General features: G+C 45.8%; 1 protein-coding gene across 5 annotated transcripts in view; it reads right to left on the bottom strand.

The window, feature by feature from the left end:
* Positions 1–17225, bottom strand: part of PIK3R6 (phosphoinositide-3-kinase regulatory subunit 6) — a 56104-nt gene extending 38879 nt beyond the window's left edge. For 3 of the 5 annotated variants that reach the window (XM_072821159.1, XM_072821160.1, XM_072821161.1), the window contains exons 1-2: positions 17029–17225; positions 993–1091 (exon numbers count right to left, since the gene is read on the bottom strand). In XM_072821159.1, the coding sequence (XP_072677260.1) occupies positions 993–1005 (13 nt within the window). In that variant the 5' untranslated portion in view covers positions 1006–1091; positions 17029–17225. Of the gene's footprint in view, positions 1–992; positions 1092–17028 lie in introns of those variants that run through there. The other 2 variants (XM_072821163.1, XM_072821162.1) reach the window with 1 other exon arrangement.
* Positions 17226–17727: the final 502 nt, after the last annotated feature.

Below are 17727 nucleotides of genomic sequence, written 5' to 3'. Positions count from 1 at the left end.
TGGAATATCACACCAGGATTCACGGGCTTGCCTGGTTCAGATGGAGCTGCTTCTGGCTGGGTGAGGCTCTATGACAGTGGATATGTGTAGAAAGGATGCGTGTCTTAGGGATGGTAACAACCTGGTAGCTGCACCAGCTTTGGGTGTGCTCTCCCCTCAGGATAGGGGTCTTCAAGGGCATTAGGGTCTAAGCTTCATGAGGAGTGCTCTGGAACTTTGTGGGTGACTATTAAGTGATACACATCTTGAGAGGGCCATCTCTCCTTGCTGTCCCAGATTGATAAAGCATGAAGAGTCTGGGTTTTGGAACGAGCTAGATCTTGGTTCTCATCCTGGCTCTGCCACTTACTAGCTGTGTAGCTTTGAGTGAATTACCTAACTAACCTCTTTGAGCCTCCATTCCCCTTTCAGTAAAACAAGGACAATTACATTGATACTGTACCCCACGAATCCTTCTGATGTCTGCACAGAGCAGTCTACAGTGAAATCACTAAGGGCCTGGTGCTGGAGCTAGATGGCTGGGGTCAAATCCTGGTTTGACCAAACAGTATCTATGTGGCCTTGAGAGCAATACCTGTCCCCTCTGGGTCTCACTTTCTCCTTCTGTGAAATGGGAGCAATGATAACATCTATTTCATGGGGTCTTTATGAAGACTAAATGAGTTAATATTTATTCAAGTGCTTTTATCACTACTTGATGGATTGTAAGCACTACAGAGGTTTTTGTTAAATAAATGCAAGCATTCGGTGATAGATCTCGAGTATTATTGTCATTATCCCAAACGTCTAGCTCAGTGACCTGCAAGCAGCTGGGTCTCGTACAAGAGTGTGAATGTCCACTTCTCAAGATGTTCTAATATTGGGGCAGCTGAGTGGGGGGGATCTGGGTGAAGGTGAAAGTGGTCCTGCTGGAGGCATTCTCATCTGCAAGAGAGGCCTTCCCCGTGATCCAGCCAGGTGCACTAGACCCCTCTGGCCCCGATTGTACTGACCTGAGCTCTCCATGGGAGCCTGGGGTTATGTGTGAGGAGGATGTGGTTGTCTCAGGCAGCAGAATGGAAAGTAAAGTGGTTGTCTGCACAGAGGTGGTTCTGCAAAATAAGAGGCAGTTAGCATAAGTAGTGGGAAGATAAAGTATATTTGGGGGAATGGAGAGGCTCCTAGGGGACCTAGGCTTCTAGCACATTGGAGGAAAGTCTAGATTTATTTAAGAAATTCTTCTATAGTGCTGGCTATGTGCCGGGCACTCTTCTAAACACTTAAAAACTATCAGCTCTTTAATATTCGTATTAACCTAATGAGGTAGGTACTATATCCTCCCCCATTCTATGGATGGGGAAATTGAAGGACAGAGCGGTTAAACAATTATTTAAGATCAATGAATGAGCACTGAACTCACACCAGCTGGCTCTCAAAACCATGCCCTCAGTCATAACCCCTGGTTACCTTGCCATGACCTCAGTGGGAGGGACCCACTGAAGAGGAACTCTGAACAAATCCAAGAACAAATGAATAAAGATATACCTAAGAGAGCTAATTTAGAGAGAGAGAGAGAAAAAAAGAACAATAAGAAAGACTCAGGAAAGGTTAATGTCATATATACTCAATGGAATAAAATATATTGTACTTTGAATAATGGTAGCCTATTGAAAATTCTAGAAACAAATATTAAAATGTGATATACCATTGGCAATGATTAGATAAGATAGCATACATACATACCATATATATGCATATGTTGGCATGTTTTGTATATATATCTAACTATATATATATTGCTACAAATATGTGAAAAATATGAACCCTGTCTATCACACATGGTTTTATAGGGAAATAAAAAATGACACAAAATGCTCCAGAAGAGTTAGGAAAACTGCTTGTGTTAGTGATCAGTGAAGAAATAAAGAAAGTTGTCAAAGAATTAGCTCTTAAAAAATGAAATATGTTGGGACATCTGGGTGGCTCAGTTGTCCCACTCTTGATTTTGGCTCAGGTCATGATCTCAGGGTGGTGAGATCAAGCCCTGCATCAAGCTCTGCACTCAGTAAGGAGTCTGCTTAAATCCTCTTCTTCTCTCTCTCCCTCTACCCCTCCCTTACTTTCTCGCACATATACACTCTCTCTCTAAAATCAATCAATCAACCAATCAGTCAATCAATCTTGGGACATCTGGGTGGTTCAGTGGTTGAGTGTCTGCCTTCGGCTCAAATTGTGATTCTGGGGTCCTGGGATCAAGTCCCACATCGGGCTCCCTGCAGGGAGCCTGCTTCTCCTATGTCTCTGCCTCTCTCATGAATAAAAAGAAATAAGTAAATAAATAAATCTTTTTTAAGAAAGGTGATATTGTGCCTCAGATGGTTCCTTTGATAAATTCTATCAAACTAGCAAGGAAAAATGTTAAGCTATTTCAATTCTTCAAAAGCATAGAGAAAGAAGGCAAGATTCTTTGAAAAAACCAGCTTATCCTTGATAACAAAATCTAATAAGGATAGTTTAAAAAATAGATGAAGCACTCCATACCCACCCACTGAAATAGCTATTTAAAAAAGAAAGCAACAGAAAATAACAAGTGTTGGCTAGGATGTAGAGAAATTAGAGCCCTGGTGTGTTGCTGGTTGGATTTCAAAATGGTGCAGCTACAGTGGAAAACAGTACAGTGATTCCTCAAAAAGTTAAACATAGATTTACCATAGGACACAGAAATTCTGCATCTAGATAAATACCCAAAATAATTGAAAATAGGGACACAAACAGATACTCGCACATCAATGTTCATGGCAGCATATTCAAAATAGCCAAAAATTGGGAACACTCCAGATGTCCATCAACAGATGAATGGGTAAACAAAATGTGGCATATCCATACAATGGAAAATTATTCAACTTTAAAATTGAATGAAATTTAGACATGTACTATGATATAAATAGGCCTTGAAAACATCATGCTAAGTGAAATAAGTCAAGCCAAAAAGGACAAATATTATATGATTTATTTACATGAGGCACTTACAATAGATTCACAGAGACAAAGTGTAACAGGAGTTATCAGGGACTGTGGGAAGGAGGAATGGGGAATTACTTTTCAGTGGGTACAGAGATGATGAAAAAGTTCTGTAAGTGGACAGTGGTGATTGTACAACATTATGAATGTTGTTAATGACATTGAATCTGTACACTTCAAAATGGTTAAAATGGAAAATTTTATAATAAATATCACTGGTTGAATTCAATGAATGAAAATTATAATGTATTCTGAATAATTCTAGATGGGATCGATAATCACAGAAAGGGAATATTAGAATGTGATGTATCATTGGTAATGATTAGAAAAGATAAAAAGAACCACTGCTGCCGAGGATATGGAAAGATTTGCTCTGTCATACTCAGTTGGTGAGAGTAATAATTGATGTAGATTTTCTGGAGGTAGTTGGACAATAAGCATCAAAATTCAAAATGTGTATACTTTTTGTACAAACAACTCCACTATTAGGAATTTATCCCAAGGAAATAATTGGACAAGTGCATAACTTTGTCTACAACAAAGTTTATGGAAACATTGTTTATAAAGGGAGAAAAACGGAAGAAACTTAAAGATCCAACTACAGAGTGTAAATTAAGCAAAGTAAAGTTACCTGTGCAATGAAATACTAAGCAGACATAAAAATGATGTATATCCACATTTGCTGAATTGAAAAGATTTTCAGAAGTACTCATTTTAAACACTAGGTAACAAAAAGTTAACACATTTTTAACACATTAATTTTTTAAAAAATATTTTATCCACTTGTTCATGAGAGACACAGAGCGAGAGAGAGAGGCAGAGACACAGGCAGAGGGAGAACCAGGCTCCATGCTTCGGAGCCCGACATGGGACTCGATCCCGGGCCTCCAGGATCACAACCTGGGCTGAAGGCAGCACTAAACTGCTGAGCCACCTGGGCTGCCCCACATTAATTTTAAAAAGTAGATTTCTAAATTCGTTCAGACGCATTGCAAAAAGTCAGGAAAAACTAAACACCAAAATGTGACATTGGAGATCCTGGCTCTGGTTAACATGGAGTAAGTACACTTTGATCTAACTCTCCCACTTGATACATCTAAAAACTCTGGATGGTATACATGGAACAGCTGAGGATTTGGAAAAGCAAATGGTAGCAGACAGAATGGGAAAGAAAGCCAGTATGTGAACAATCTGGCAATGAATTTTCTGCACTTACTCTCTTCCCATTATACCCTGGCCTGGACACAAAGATAGCCGGAAACTCACAAGTGCACACATAGGGCAGACAGAAAGAACTAGAAGAAAAGCCTTCTCTTTCTGGTCTGTGGAGAATAAAAAAAGGTGAGGTCCCCAAAGGATTGGAGAGATGGGGCGATTTACTTTTTCTTTTGCATTTTCTCCCTCTCTATCCCCCAGGCAATCTTGTAATAGCAATAGCAGCAACAGTGATAGCAGTGGTGGCCTTGCAGGTGCCTACAATTCTGAAAAAAGAGAAAGTTTTCCCTCTGACTAGAGGAACTATAGTTCCAAGGGCATGGGAAGAATCCTTAATGCTTTCTTCCTTCTATCAGAGGAACACCCAGAAATAACAAACAGAAGATGAGTAATAAAGTGGTAGTCCTGAATAAAAAATATATCAATAGCTATATGAAATGTAACTGGTCTAAACACATCAATTAAAAGACATAGATTATCAGCATTAAAAAAAAATAGAACCAACTCTATGCTGTTTACAATAAATTTACTTCAAATATAATGCCACAGGTAAGCAAAAGAACAATAAAAAATACTCCTGACTATTAATCAAAATAACATTGAAGTCGCTGTATTAATATGAGACAAAGTAGAGTTCAGAGCAAGGAAAATTACCAGGAATAAGCTTCTAATCACATTACATACTGATAAAAGGGTCAATTCATGAAGAAGCTATAACAATCCTAAACATGTATGCACCTAAAAGCAAGGCTTCAAAATACACAAAGGTTAAACTGATAAAACTAAATGATAAGTAGGCAAATCCACAATTATGGTTGAAGATTTTAAGAATCTTTTCAGTGATTGATAGAATCAGCAGATGGAAAATCAGGAATGATAGAGATAAACTGAATAATAATAAAACCAGCTGAATTTAACTGGCATTTATAGAACACTATACAACAATAGCTGAATATGAATTCCTTTAGAGTGCATATGAAACATTAACCAAGATAGACAATACCTTTGGTCATAAAACAAACCTTAATAAGTTTAAAATAATTAATTATACAAAGTAGGTTGCTAATCGTAATGAAATTAAACTTGAAATAAGTAACATAAAGATAATTAGAAAATCTCCAAATATTGGGATATTAAACAGCAGATTTCTAAATAATCCATAGGTCCCCAAAATAAAATAAGTGGGAACACTTCCCAACTCATTTTAGGAGTGTAGCACTCTCCTGCTATCAAGACCAGATAAAGATAGTACAAGGAAGGAAAATAGACCAATATCTTTTTACAAACATATATGAAAAAAATTCTAAGTAAAATATTACCAAACAAAAGACCAGTAATATATAAAAAGAACAATGCATAACAACCTAATGGGGTTTATCCCAGGGATGCAAGACTGGTTCAATATTTGAAAGTCAGTCAGTGTAATCTAATTTATTAAAGATTAAAAAAGAAAAACCATATGCTCCTATTAATTGATGCAGTAAAAACACTAGAAAAATTTTAACATTTATGATAAAAACTTAGAATAAATTAGGAATATAAGGGAGCTTCATTAATCTGATAAAGGGTCTCTACCAAAAAATCTTCCAACTTACATAATAGAAAAAAACTGGATATTTCCCCTCAAAGATTAGGAAAAGACAAGGACAATCACTGTCACCACTTCTATTCAACAAATCAACAAAAATTGGAAGTCAATGTAATAAGATAAAGACAAAGAAGAAGAAAAAAAAAAAAAGGAAAAGGGGTATACAGACCGGAAAGGAAGAAATAAAATTATTTGCAAATAATTTGATCCTATTCACAGGTATACATAGGAAGCAGGTAACATATGTAACAGGTATAGGTATACATAGGAAATCTCTAAGAATCTACAAAAAAAAAAAAAAATCTCCTAGAGCTAATAAATGAGTTTGCCAGAATCACAGGATATGTCAGAATACAACATCAGGCATATTTATGCTAAAATGAACAGCTGGAAACCAAAATTTAAAACACAATGCCATTTAAAACAGTTCCAAAAGGAAAAAAAGAAATACCTAAAAAAGGGAAATAAAGCTACCAAACATGTGGGATCTGTACAATGAAAACCACAAAATGCTGATGAAAGAAATCAAAGAACACAAAAATAAATGAAGGCACACACTATTTATGATCTGGCAGATCCAATATCATTGAGATGTCAATTCTCCCCAATTGATTTATAGATTTAATGTAATTCCAATAAAAATATCAGCAGATATCTTTTTGTAGATAGAAGATAAGCAGATTCAAAAATTTCTGAAGAACTGAAATAGCCCAACAATTTTGGAAAAAAAACCAACATTTGAGGATTCATCTCCCTATTTTAAAAACAACTATAAAGTTATTAGTGAAGGACTAGGCACAGATCAAAGGAACAGAATAGAGCATCCAGAGATAGACCTACATGGAAACAGCCAATTGATTTTTTTACAAAGTTGCAAAGGGAAGTCAATAGGGAAGGATAAGTCTTTTCAACAAATGGTCTGGAACAACTGACCATCAATATGCAAAAAAACCCGTAAAGTACCTCAACTTAAGTCCTACACCTCAAATCAAAGTGAATTGAAATGTATCACAGAACGGAGTATAAAAAGTTAAAACTATAAAGGTTTCAAAGAAAACATAGGGAAAAGTCTATGTGGCCTTGGGTTGGAGAAAATTCTTACATATGATACCAAAAGCATTATCCATAAGGGAAAAAAATTGATAAATTGGACGTTGCCAAAATAAAAAACTCTGGCTTTGCAAAAAGTACCTTTAAGATATGAAAAAGACAAAGTACAGACTTGGAGAGAACATTTTCAAATCACATATCTGACAAAGAACTCGTATCCAGGATATATAAAGAACTCTCAGAACTCACTAGTGAGAAAACAAATAATATCCCTAAGCAGGAAAAAAATATTTACTTAAACAGATAGTTGTTCCAAAAAGATATGTGGATGGCAAGTAAGTACAAGGAAAAAAAATGCATGTTATTAGTCATCAGGGAAATGCAGATTAAAACTGGGAGATATCACCGTACACTATTGGAATGACTATAATTGAGCAACGACAATACAAAATGCTGGAGAGGATGTAGAAGAACAGGAAGGCTCACACATTACTGATGGGAATGCAAAATAGCACCGCCATTCTGGAAAACAGTCTGACAGTTTTTCATAAAGGTAAACATCACTTACTATGTGATCCTGTAATCCCAGTCCTACCTATTTCCTGCAGAAGAATGACAACTTCACACAAAAACCCGTTCATGGGTGTGAACAGCTCTGTTCATAATGGCCCCAAATTGGAAATGACCTAATGCCTTCAAGGCTGAATGGACAAGCAAACTGATATATTCACATAGTGGGATACTTGCCAATACAAAGAGATGAACTATTGTTACATATGGTGACACGTGTGAATCTCATGCTGAGTGAAAGGAGCCAGAATCAAAAGCTTACATGCTGTATGTTTCTATGAATAGGACATTCTAGAAAAGGAAAAACTATAGGGTCAGAAAATAAGTCACTGTGGTTATAAGGGATCCGGGGTAGGGAGAAGGGCTGACTCCAGAGGGGCAAGAGGGAATGTTTTGAGTTATGGAACTGCTCTGTATCCTGATTGCGGTGATGTTCACTCAAATCTGTATGTGTGTTAAAACTCACAGAAGGGTCTAGCAAAAAACAGTCAATTTCACTGTAAGTAAATTTTCTTAAGTAATTTTCTTTCTACATTCTTTAAAAAAAAAAATCCCACACCCTAATTTGTAAATGGCATCACGTGCTTATATGCCTAAATAGTTTTTTTTCACCAAATTCTATAATTAACCAAAACCAAACCAAAACAACAACCCCCCCCCAAAGCACTTCTCATTTGGTGACAGATCATTTACACATGTAAGTGAGAACACACCTGAGGAAATAGGGTAGGAAGACCACTGACATTTCAATTTACACCCTTCTTGGCCATTTTAATTTTTAACACTTAATGCACGTTTTAAGTTTCTAAAAGCACAAAAGCCTCTACATTGGATGACCAATTTATGGAAAATACAGAATATATGGACATGTACCACCAGGATGCAAAACCCAGACTCTGAGATCCTCTACAGGACAAACATCCTGTTCTCTTTTAACAGATAAATTGCAAGGAAAAGAGGGTGGTAGTGAGAACAGACATGAAAATGAATGGTTGGTGGGGGCGATGGCTAGGAATTCACAGGGATTTAAGAGACTATCATTCTTGTTTAGATCCCAATTCAAACCATTACAAAAAATACTACGTTTGAGGCAAGTGGGAATTTAAACACTACAGAAATGTGGGGGGAGGGAGATAATAGTATTGTAGTTATGTTTGGGGGAAAAAAGTGCTGTCATCTTTTTGAAAATTAAACTTTTAGGGACACCTGGGTGGCTCAGTGGTTGAGCATCTGCCTTTGGCTCAGGGCGTGATCCTGGAGTCCTGGGATGAGTCCCCAGTCGGGCTCCCTGCAGGGGCCTGCTTCTCCCTCTGCCTGTGTCTCTGTGTCTCTCATGAATAAATAAATAAAATCTTTTTTTTTTTAAGTTAAACTTTCAATTTTGAGATCATTGCAGATTCACCGGCAGTTGTAAAAAGAGATCTCAAGCACACCTCACCTGGTCTGCTCGGCGATGGCATCTTGTGAAACCACAGAATGGTATCATAACCAGGACATTTGACATTAAAACTCCTTATTCAGATTTTCCCAGTTTACGTGCACCTGTGTCTTTTGGTACCTGTGTGTGTGTGTGTGTGTGTGTTATCACTCACCCACGGGTAGTGGGATCACAGGTAATTTTCACTGTGATGCACTTCTTCATCTTCCAATTGCCTAAGATTATATCTGACCTTATTTTTATTATAGAACAGATGGCACATATTTGTACATTGTGAAACCCAGCCATAAAACGGACACCTGTGAGCCCACCACCCAACTTAGGAAGACTGCCAACACATTGCCCCGTGTGTGTTAACTTAAAAGAAGGGTAACCTAGAAAAAAAAAACCCAAATGGTAAAACTATGTAAATAATTGCCCTTCTCTCCCTTCCTGGGCGCCTGTGTGGCTCATCCCCCGGGCTCTTGAGGCCAGGCTCCTCCTCTGTAGGATGAGCATCCAGGAATGCCAGTTGCAATGTCAAACTGTTACGTGACAACATTTTGAGAAGGGGCTGGGTGTGGAGATGGAGGACCCAAAACTCTACCGGGGAGAGGAATGTGTTGAGCATTCGTGATGCTCATTTTTTCTGAAAAGGCTCAGCGGCATGTTTTTGTGGGTGAGACAAGACATGGAAAGCTGAAGGAACTGTGAAAGAGCAAACACGAAGATTCAACCAACAGATGGGAGTGTGTGGCCGACCCTCGATGTTCCTAGTCTTGGGGGGCGGAACCAGAAAATGGCAACGCCGGGTGGTCCAAGTGGACCCTGACTCCGGACCCAGTGGTTCAGGGAGGCCGAGGGAAGCTTCCCACGTGTTGCTCAGGATGTTGGATTCCCAGGCCCCCCTGTGTTAGCTGCGCTTAGGAGTGATCATGATCATCTCTGCTCAACCCGCGGGACCCAGCTGCCATCACCTCTGGCTCAGGTCGTGGCCATTCCCCCAATACGTCCCCCTGCATCCACCCTTTCCCTACAATCTAGTCCTTGATTAAAGACTTCCAATGGCTTCTCTGAGATCTTAAAATAACTCCCCTCCTTACCCGGCCTAACTCCAGCCTCAGCCCCAGTGCACCATCTCCTCCACCTCTCCCTCTGGTTCACCAGGCTCTCACTCATGGCTTCCATTGTGTCGCTCGCACTTGCCAGAACCCAGACCTGCCTCAGGGCCTTTGCACGCCTCTCCCTGGACCGCCCTTCCCCACAGCTGGCTCCTTCTCAAGACTCAAGTCTCATTTTAAATATCACCTCCTTAGAGAGCCCTTTCCTGGTCAAACTTAGTCTAAAATAAGCCCACCCCCTATGCCAGGGGATAACTCTAGCACACTCTTTCATTTTATTCAGAGCATTTATCAGGGTCAGATGTCTCCCTGTGTCATGATTAACTTACTGGGCGACTCATTAGTGTGTGAGCTCCACAAACACCGAGCCCCTCCTGCATCTACTCACTGCAGTGCGTCCAAGCACCCCGGGGAGTGCCAGCACCACGTAGACGACGAATAAACATTTTGATGGAACAAGAGGGAAGCACCTTGCCCCCCAAATCACACGGCTCATGAATAATGACACCACAGAGCTAGAGCTCAATCTCACTTTGTGAGAGAGGTTGTGAGGTCACGGCCACTTCCCTCACCCTCCTCTGCAACCCCTTCTTCTCTCCAAACCCTGCAGGGCACCCTCGGCCCCAGTTGAAATGAAAAGAACCCACAGGTAAAACTTCTGTCCAGGTGGAATCCGTGGAGAAGGAATATTGAGCAGCCTCAAAGGGAATGAAAATGCAAAGATACAGATTAAAAGAGGAGTGTGCATGTCGCAGGACTCACTGGGCAAAGCTGAGGCTATTCTAGAGCTGGTTTTCTTTTTTTCTCTCTCTTTTTTTAAAGATAGTATTTATTTATTCATGAGAGACGCAGAGACACAGGCAGAGGGAGAAGCAGGCTCCCTGCGGGGATCCCAATGTAGAACTCCATCTCAGGACCCCAGGATCACGCCCCAAACCCAAGGCAGGTGCTCAACCCCTGAGCCACCCAGGCACCCTTGTTTTCTTCATTAACTGTAAAAATGGTAAGAAGTGTAAACTGTCAGTGTAGGAAAAGCCTCTTTATCCATTTTTCTATTCATTCGTTGGTTCACGCATTCGTTCACCAAACATTTATTCAGTGCTCATATGGGTTTGCATAGGGGTGGGAGATGCTTTGTACCACCCCTTTGCTCCCCTGCAGGTGGGGGGGCCTCTGTGATCTATTTCCTGCCTTAAGGGGCTGTTGACCATAAGGTGGTGGGGAGCCCTCAGGGGACAAAGCTTGCACCCAGACAGGAAATGGAAGTGAGCCGAAAAACCCGAAAACCTGGGTCATTCTCAAAATGCATCATCACCTGACTCCACTTCAGGATGACATGTATTTCATAGAAAACGAAGCTGGCCTGTTTTAGCCCCCAAACATGTCTCTGAAGGTTTTCTCGATGAATCTCAAGGGGGGGGTTGGTGTCATGGCACATTGATGCACGCCCGCTGAAGATTTCAGGGGCTGTCCACGGCTGACAGCAGCCTCCCTCCAGATGGCTTCTCTTGGAATAACTCCCCACTCCTCACCCTGCTGAAATCTGGCCTCATCTGCCCCAGGACACCTCTCAGCTTCACCTCCTCCCCCTTCTCTCTCAGGCTCCAACCTCATGACTCCTGTTGTGTTGCTCCCACTTTGCCCGGACCCAGACCTGCCTCAGGGCCTTTGCATACCTCTGCCTGGATCACCTTTCCCCACAGCTAGCTCCTCCTCAATCCAAAGATTTCAGGGGGCTGTCTGCAGGAGACAGCAGCCTGTATCCTACCCCGGCATGGCTTGTGCTTTCTAGCTCCTCAGGTACGTGTCCCATCTCAGCAGTGGGGGTGCACTGTGCACATAGTGGGTGAAAGGGGGGCTACCATCGGGCTGACCATTTCGCCAGACTTTTGGTAATCTACCCCGCTGGGGAGGGTGAGGCTTCGTGAGTCGTCCATCCAGAGAGGCACTTGCTGTAACGTGTCTGCTCAGAGGGGATGCTTCTTTCTGATTCCAACAAAGTCCCCCCTGTGTCGGCAGCAGCCCTATCTCAGCCATCTCTGCTCTTCCAGAAGGCTGGGAAGCCAGGTAAGCACATGGGATTGTCTTGTAGGTAAAATACAGAAACAAAGCCTGAGAAACAGATCTAGGAAAAGAGCAGCAAGCTTCCATCCACCGACATGGAACCTCAATTTTGGGCTGCTCAGAGGCCCTGTGGCTCTTTTTCTAGTTCCTGGCAGTGTTTACAGTAACCAACATCACTGGGCCAATCAAAGAGGGCGGCTCAGACGCTTGAGCATCTGCCTTTGGCTCAGGTTGTGATCCCGGGGTCCTGGGATCGAGTCCCAGGGAGCCTGCTTCTCCCTCTGCCGGCGTCTCTGCCTCTCTCTATGTGTCTCTAGTGAATAAATAAATAAAATCTTAAAAAAAAAAGCATCTATGGAACACAGTAGAGTCTGGGGAGCAGAAATTGTGCAAGGACGTGGGAATCAGACACAGTCCTTGCCCTTCAGCCTGGGGCCCCACCAGTCAGTGACATCATAAGGACGGCAGTGTGGCCCTGGCTGCCACGCTCCAGGCCCACGATCAGCACACTGGCCTTCTCACGGACTCATACCCACAACGTGCCTGACAATGAGCCGGTTTCACAGATTCACACTGGAGCCCTGGTGTGACACACTCTGCTCAATATATGGATAAAATCCCCCTTTTGATGAAAAACCCTATCAATGGTAAATCTAAAAGGTACAAACGGCTCTACAGTGGAAAGTGAGCATCCTCGCCCCTTGTCTGGGCCATCAGCTCCCTTCCCCCAGAAGAAGCCATGGCTTTAGGAAATCTGAATCTGTAGCCAACTCTTAAAAAGTCATATTTCGCATAAAAATCCAGATTTCACATAAGAAGAGTAACTGGAAGATGTGGCAAGAGTGGGCGGACAGTTCCACACCGCAATGGCGCTGCGCTACCCCTGCACAAGGGCCACTGCTCCCCCGTGCCTGTGAGCTTGTCTGGGGCATAGTTCCTGCCCCTGCTGGGCCCCTGGAGGCAGACAGGGAGCAATCCATAGGGATGCTCGGCTCCTGTCTTCATGCTCCCAGAGGAGTTAAGAATTCTTTATTGATAATAAATAATTAATAATGATTAATTAATATTGATTAATTAATAACAACTCCTCTTTTGTGGGGTGCCTGGGTGGCTCCATCAGTTAGATATCCCACGCTTGGTTTTGGCTTGGATCATGATCTCATGGGTCGTGGGATCCAGCCCCACGTTGGGGTCTGCGCTCCGGGAGGAGTCTACTTGGGACTCTTTGCCCCTCCCCCACTCCCTCTCTCAAGTAAATAAATAAATCTTTAAAAAAAGAGAGAGAGAGACAGACAGACAGAATGGCTTTTATGAGCTGGACGCTGGAGTCGCCAACGGTGCTCACGTGAGTCAGCCAATGAACACCCACAGGGTGCCTCTCCACTTCTTTGAGCACCAAATGTGGAGTCCTGTTTGTTAATGGACAGGTTGCCTCTGTTAGAATGTTCCATGAGGGCGGGACTCTGTTTATTCACCACTGGGTCCCCACAACCTGACGCTGCTTATACCATTAGAAGGTCCCAGGCATTCGTAGGTGGACAGGACAGGGACAGGTCACTGTCCTCAACTGCTCTCAGGCTGGGGAACAGAAACAAGTCTGTGGGATGCAGCTGGTTGGACTGGTAAAGGAAGCTTATGCTGATGCTCGGAATGCTGGGGACGGAGACCATCGTGTGGGAGGGGGAACCAGACACAGGGGCTGGTGAGGGGGACATCGAGCTCTGTGTCAGAGCTCAGCTCACGTGTCCCCGTCCTGTCCCAGCTCCCCCGGGTCCCACAAGAACACGACGGCACAGAAAAGAATACACCCGCCTCTGCCAGCACTCGGGAAGATTCCAGGCAGCTGGGGTGGGCAGCAGGGAACACAACCCGGGGCAAATCCCCACAACCTGGGAGGAGCCCCCACCCTGGTTCCCCCGGGGCCACCTCTCCCTGTGCCCTGCCCCGCCACCCCCCACCCCTGGTGTTCGTTCAGTGTCTCCTCTGCTCCCCAGTTACTGAGCTTTGCTGTGTACCAGCCACCGTCCTACAGACACAGGTCCCCAGTGGGAGACCCAATAAAAGGATGGACTCATTCTCTCACTCATTCATTCATGCATTCATTCAGCCCCTTCTATATGTCAGACCCCGTTCTGGGCCTCAGGATATGGCAATAGTGTAAAACAGACAAAAACACCTGCTCTCATAGAGGCCTCGCTCTAATGGGTACGTAGTGAGCGTGCAGGGAATGGATGATAAACTCAAAAATTAAGTCATCTCTGAGCTGAAGGTCGGTGCTGGAAGGATAGGGCCAGAAAGGGGGAATGTGGGGTCATCGGAGAAGGTGGGTGCCATGCACAGCCTGGGGCAAGAGGCGCCAGTGTCTCTCCCTCCACGCACGGGACAGATTCATCCGCCTCCAGTATGGCAGTGACAATGTCTCCTTCCAGGACGCAGGTGGCAGGTTTGCTTGTAGCCACTGTGGAAGCTGGGGTTCCCTGAGCTCAGGGCTCCTTGGCTGTGGTGCACAGCATCCACTTGGCTCCACTTCCCTGCTGCCCGCGGGGGGCTTGGGTGACAAGAGCAACCAGCCAACCCGATGCTTATGCACTTGTGCCATGAGTGACCACGTCCTTCGTCCTGGACGCTAGTCTTTATGTTTCCTGCCGGCTAACCAGATAGCTACAAAGAGGGTGAAGTCGTGGACACCTCACAATTCCCCACGTAGGGACAAGGTCAGAGACAAAGAATGAGTGAGCAGGTTGGGATTCGGAGGGTACTATTCCTTAAATAAAGAACACTGGCAATAAACTGTCCTCAGGGCAGGTGCAGAAACACCAGTGGGTCACTGCTTTGGGGTGACGCACCCCTCAGGACCAACCACAGACCCACAGAGGCGGCTGTAGGGAGGGAAAGCAGCCGGAGGAAGCCAACGGGAGCCTGTTCCCGGCTATTGCCGCCCACGCCTGGTGCAGAACAAGGTGCAGGAGACTTCTAGCTACAGGAAGGACTCAAGGAAGTGGGGTGCAGAGGAGGATCTGGGGTGGCTTGGCTCAGGGCCAGTGTTCCAGCAATGAAGACTCCAGCTTCTGATGATCCCCTGTCTACGCCGGCACCCCGACCCCCCACCCCACTGGCGGCTCCTAGGCCTGGCTGCTTGTACAGAACCCCCCATGCACCCTCCCTGTGGCCATCCCCCCAGGCCTACGGCCCCGGAATGAAGACACAGTTTCCCAGGGTGGTAGCTCTGCTGCCCACCTGTCCTCCACCCCCGACTCTGGTGTGGGAAAGGGGACCTCCCCGTCACCGGCCCACTTCCTTCTCCGGCCACCACTGCTGCCTCAAAATGCCCTGCGTTTGGGGGGGGCAGATGCTAATTCCAGTACTCTGACCTTTCGCTCCATGGAGAGAAAGTCATACTTGCCCAACAACACACCCAGATCTTTGGCTCAGAGCACGTGATCAGGGGCCTCACGGTAGAAATGCAGAGCTCTCAGGCCTCAGCCCTCAGCCCATGAGGCCCACCTGGGCTTTCCAGATTCCCGAGGCCCCAGGGCACGGGGGACTCTGTGCCCAGCTTCCCCTCCAGTGTCTGCTCCTGGCCGGGAGGAAACACCTGTATGTGAGGGAGCCAGTCTGGGGTGGGGAGGGAAGGAGACCATTGTTCTGGGCGGGAGGGGGTGGTGGTGGGGCGGTGGGCAGGGAGTCTGGGAGGAATCTCACGGGGTGTGCATGCAGACCAGGAAGCCCCTGGGGACCAGATTCACAGCCACCACATCTACCGAGGAGCAGGACACCCCCTCACCCCGACTCCGGGGTGGGGTGCTCTGTGGCTGGGCTGGTGGCATTTGGTGCTGGATAGCCTGGGTCCTAATGCAGACATCTTGAGCTGGTTGCTTAGAAACTTTGTGCCTCAGTTTCTCTACTTTAAAGGAGAGCTCATGATAGCACCTACCCCAGAGGATTCCTGCCAGGACGAAATGAGACGATGCTCATGAGGAAGGGAAGGTGCGGAGCAGGCTTGTGCCAGCAAGCCCTCCCTGAGCTCCATGGTTCCCCAGCCACACGGAGTGGCCAGCTGGCTTTTCCCATGATCCCTTCCTTTTCACCCAGTCCTGTGGGTTTGCACACCTTGCTCCCCACTGGGACGCCTGCTGGGTTCCCTCTGCACACAGACCCTCCCTGCCCCTCAAGGTTCAAGTGCCACCTCCTGCAAAGCTTCCCCACCCACCACCTGGATCCCAGGCCCAGGGGCACCTGCGTACCCGCCCCCCTTCCCCGAGAGCACTCACGCCCTTCACTTTCTGTTGGTCACTCACGCTGCGTCTCAGCGCCACCCCAGCTGGCTGGCTTCTCCGCCAGACACCAGGCCTTGCTCGGCCTCTGGCACCGGCTGCACGGGTAGATGATGCTCGATTGTGGTGTGTGTGCGGGGGACGGGGGGGTGGGTGGAGAGAAGCGGCCAGACCAGCATGATCATCCCCTAACTGTCCCCGGGAGAGGGATGGACAGACAATGTCCCAGAAGGGGTGCAGAGGGGACCAGAAGACTGACTGTGTCCGGCGCCTTGTTCCCCTGCCCTGCAAGCCTTGGCAACTCGCCGCATCTCTCGGCTCAAAAACGGGCATGAAAACGTGTATCCGGCCCCCCTCAGATTGCTCGGGAGCACCCACTGGACAACGGAGTGTCCTCTGTCACGCCTGGTGGATGTAATCGGTTATATCATTATTGGTACTTAGAGGATTCGGGGAAGAAAGAAGGGGTCCATCCTCTCACAGGTCCTGGGTCCCTTCTTCTTGTGAAAATGAGTTAAATGATCTTAAGTTGGCACAGGGGTTCCAGGAACCACGTCATCTTGTTACCCCTTCTCGGAAAGCCTGGGCCTTGTGTACCTAAGAGCCAGGGGCGCTCCGGCCCTCGAGGGCTCCCTGCCAGCATCCCTCCTCCTGGTGCCCCCATCTGCTCTGCTTGGGTCTGCCTCTCCTGGCTTCCTCCCTGGACACCTTACCCCAGCCAGCACCTACCTTGATTTGGGGGGAACTGGGTCCCCTAAGTCTGCCGGTTGGCTCCCCACAGCCCTGCCCAGGGAGGCTGCCCAGAGGAGAACCTGATGTCTTGGAGGAGCCCCAGTGAGCGTCTTTAGTCTCCACTGGAGCCTACAGATTTGCAGAGAAAGGCCGAGTGTCGCACAGGCCCGACTCTGTCCCCTCCTCTTCCTTCCCCTTCCCCGTGGCCTTCAAAGCTCCTCCCAGAACACATCCTGCAGTGAGGCTGCTTTCTGCAGAAGCTCTGCAGTCACCCGCTGGCACTGGAGGTTCTTTATTTTGAGGAGGCACCTCCATAGAGTCCCTTCCTGCTGCTGATGGGGCCTCGACCTTTCTCCTGAACTCCAGACATACCAACCACTGTCCATGCCTGGACACTGGACAGCCAGGGGTCATCCGACATTTCTAGCTCAACGTGTGCAGACCAAGCTCTCTTTCCACTGCCCCCCCCCCTTGAATCTACCTCTCTGCTCCTCATCTCAGAAGCAGACACTTGGGTGCCATCTTAACACCTCTCTCTCCCTCACCTGTTCCATCTAAACAGAACCAAGTCCTAGGTCATAAATCATCTCCTTTCTCTAACCCCATGGCTGTCACCCCCTCATTGGGCCACCATTGTCCTCCTCCTGAATGACCATAAAAGCCTCCACCTCCCAACCAAAGGCCCCTCTCTGGTGC

Source organism: Canis lupus, chromosome 3 (genome assembly GCF_048164855.1).
Source record: "Canis lupus baileyi chromosome 3, mCanLup2.hap1, whole genome shotgun sequence".
Classification (NCBI taxonomy): domain Eukaryota; kingdom Metazoa; phylum Chordata; class Mammalia; order Carnivora; family Canidae; genus Canis; species Canis lupus.
The sequence above is the reverse complement of the archived record's forward strand: the minus strand, read 5'-3'. Positions and strand labels throughout refer to the sequence as shown.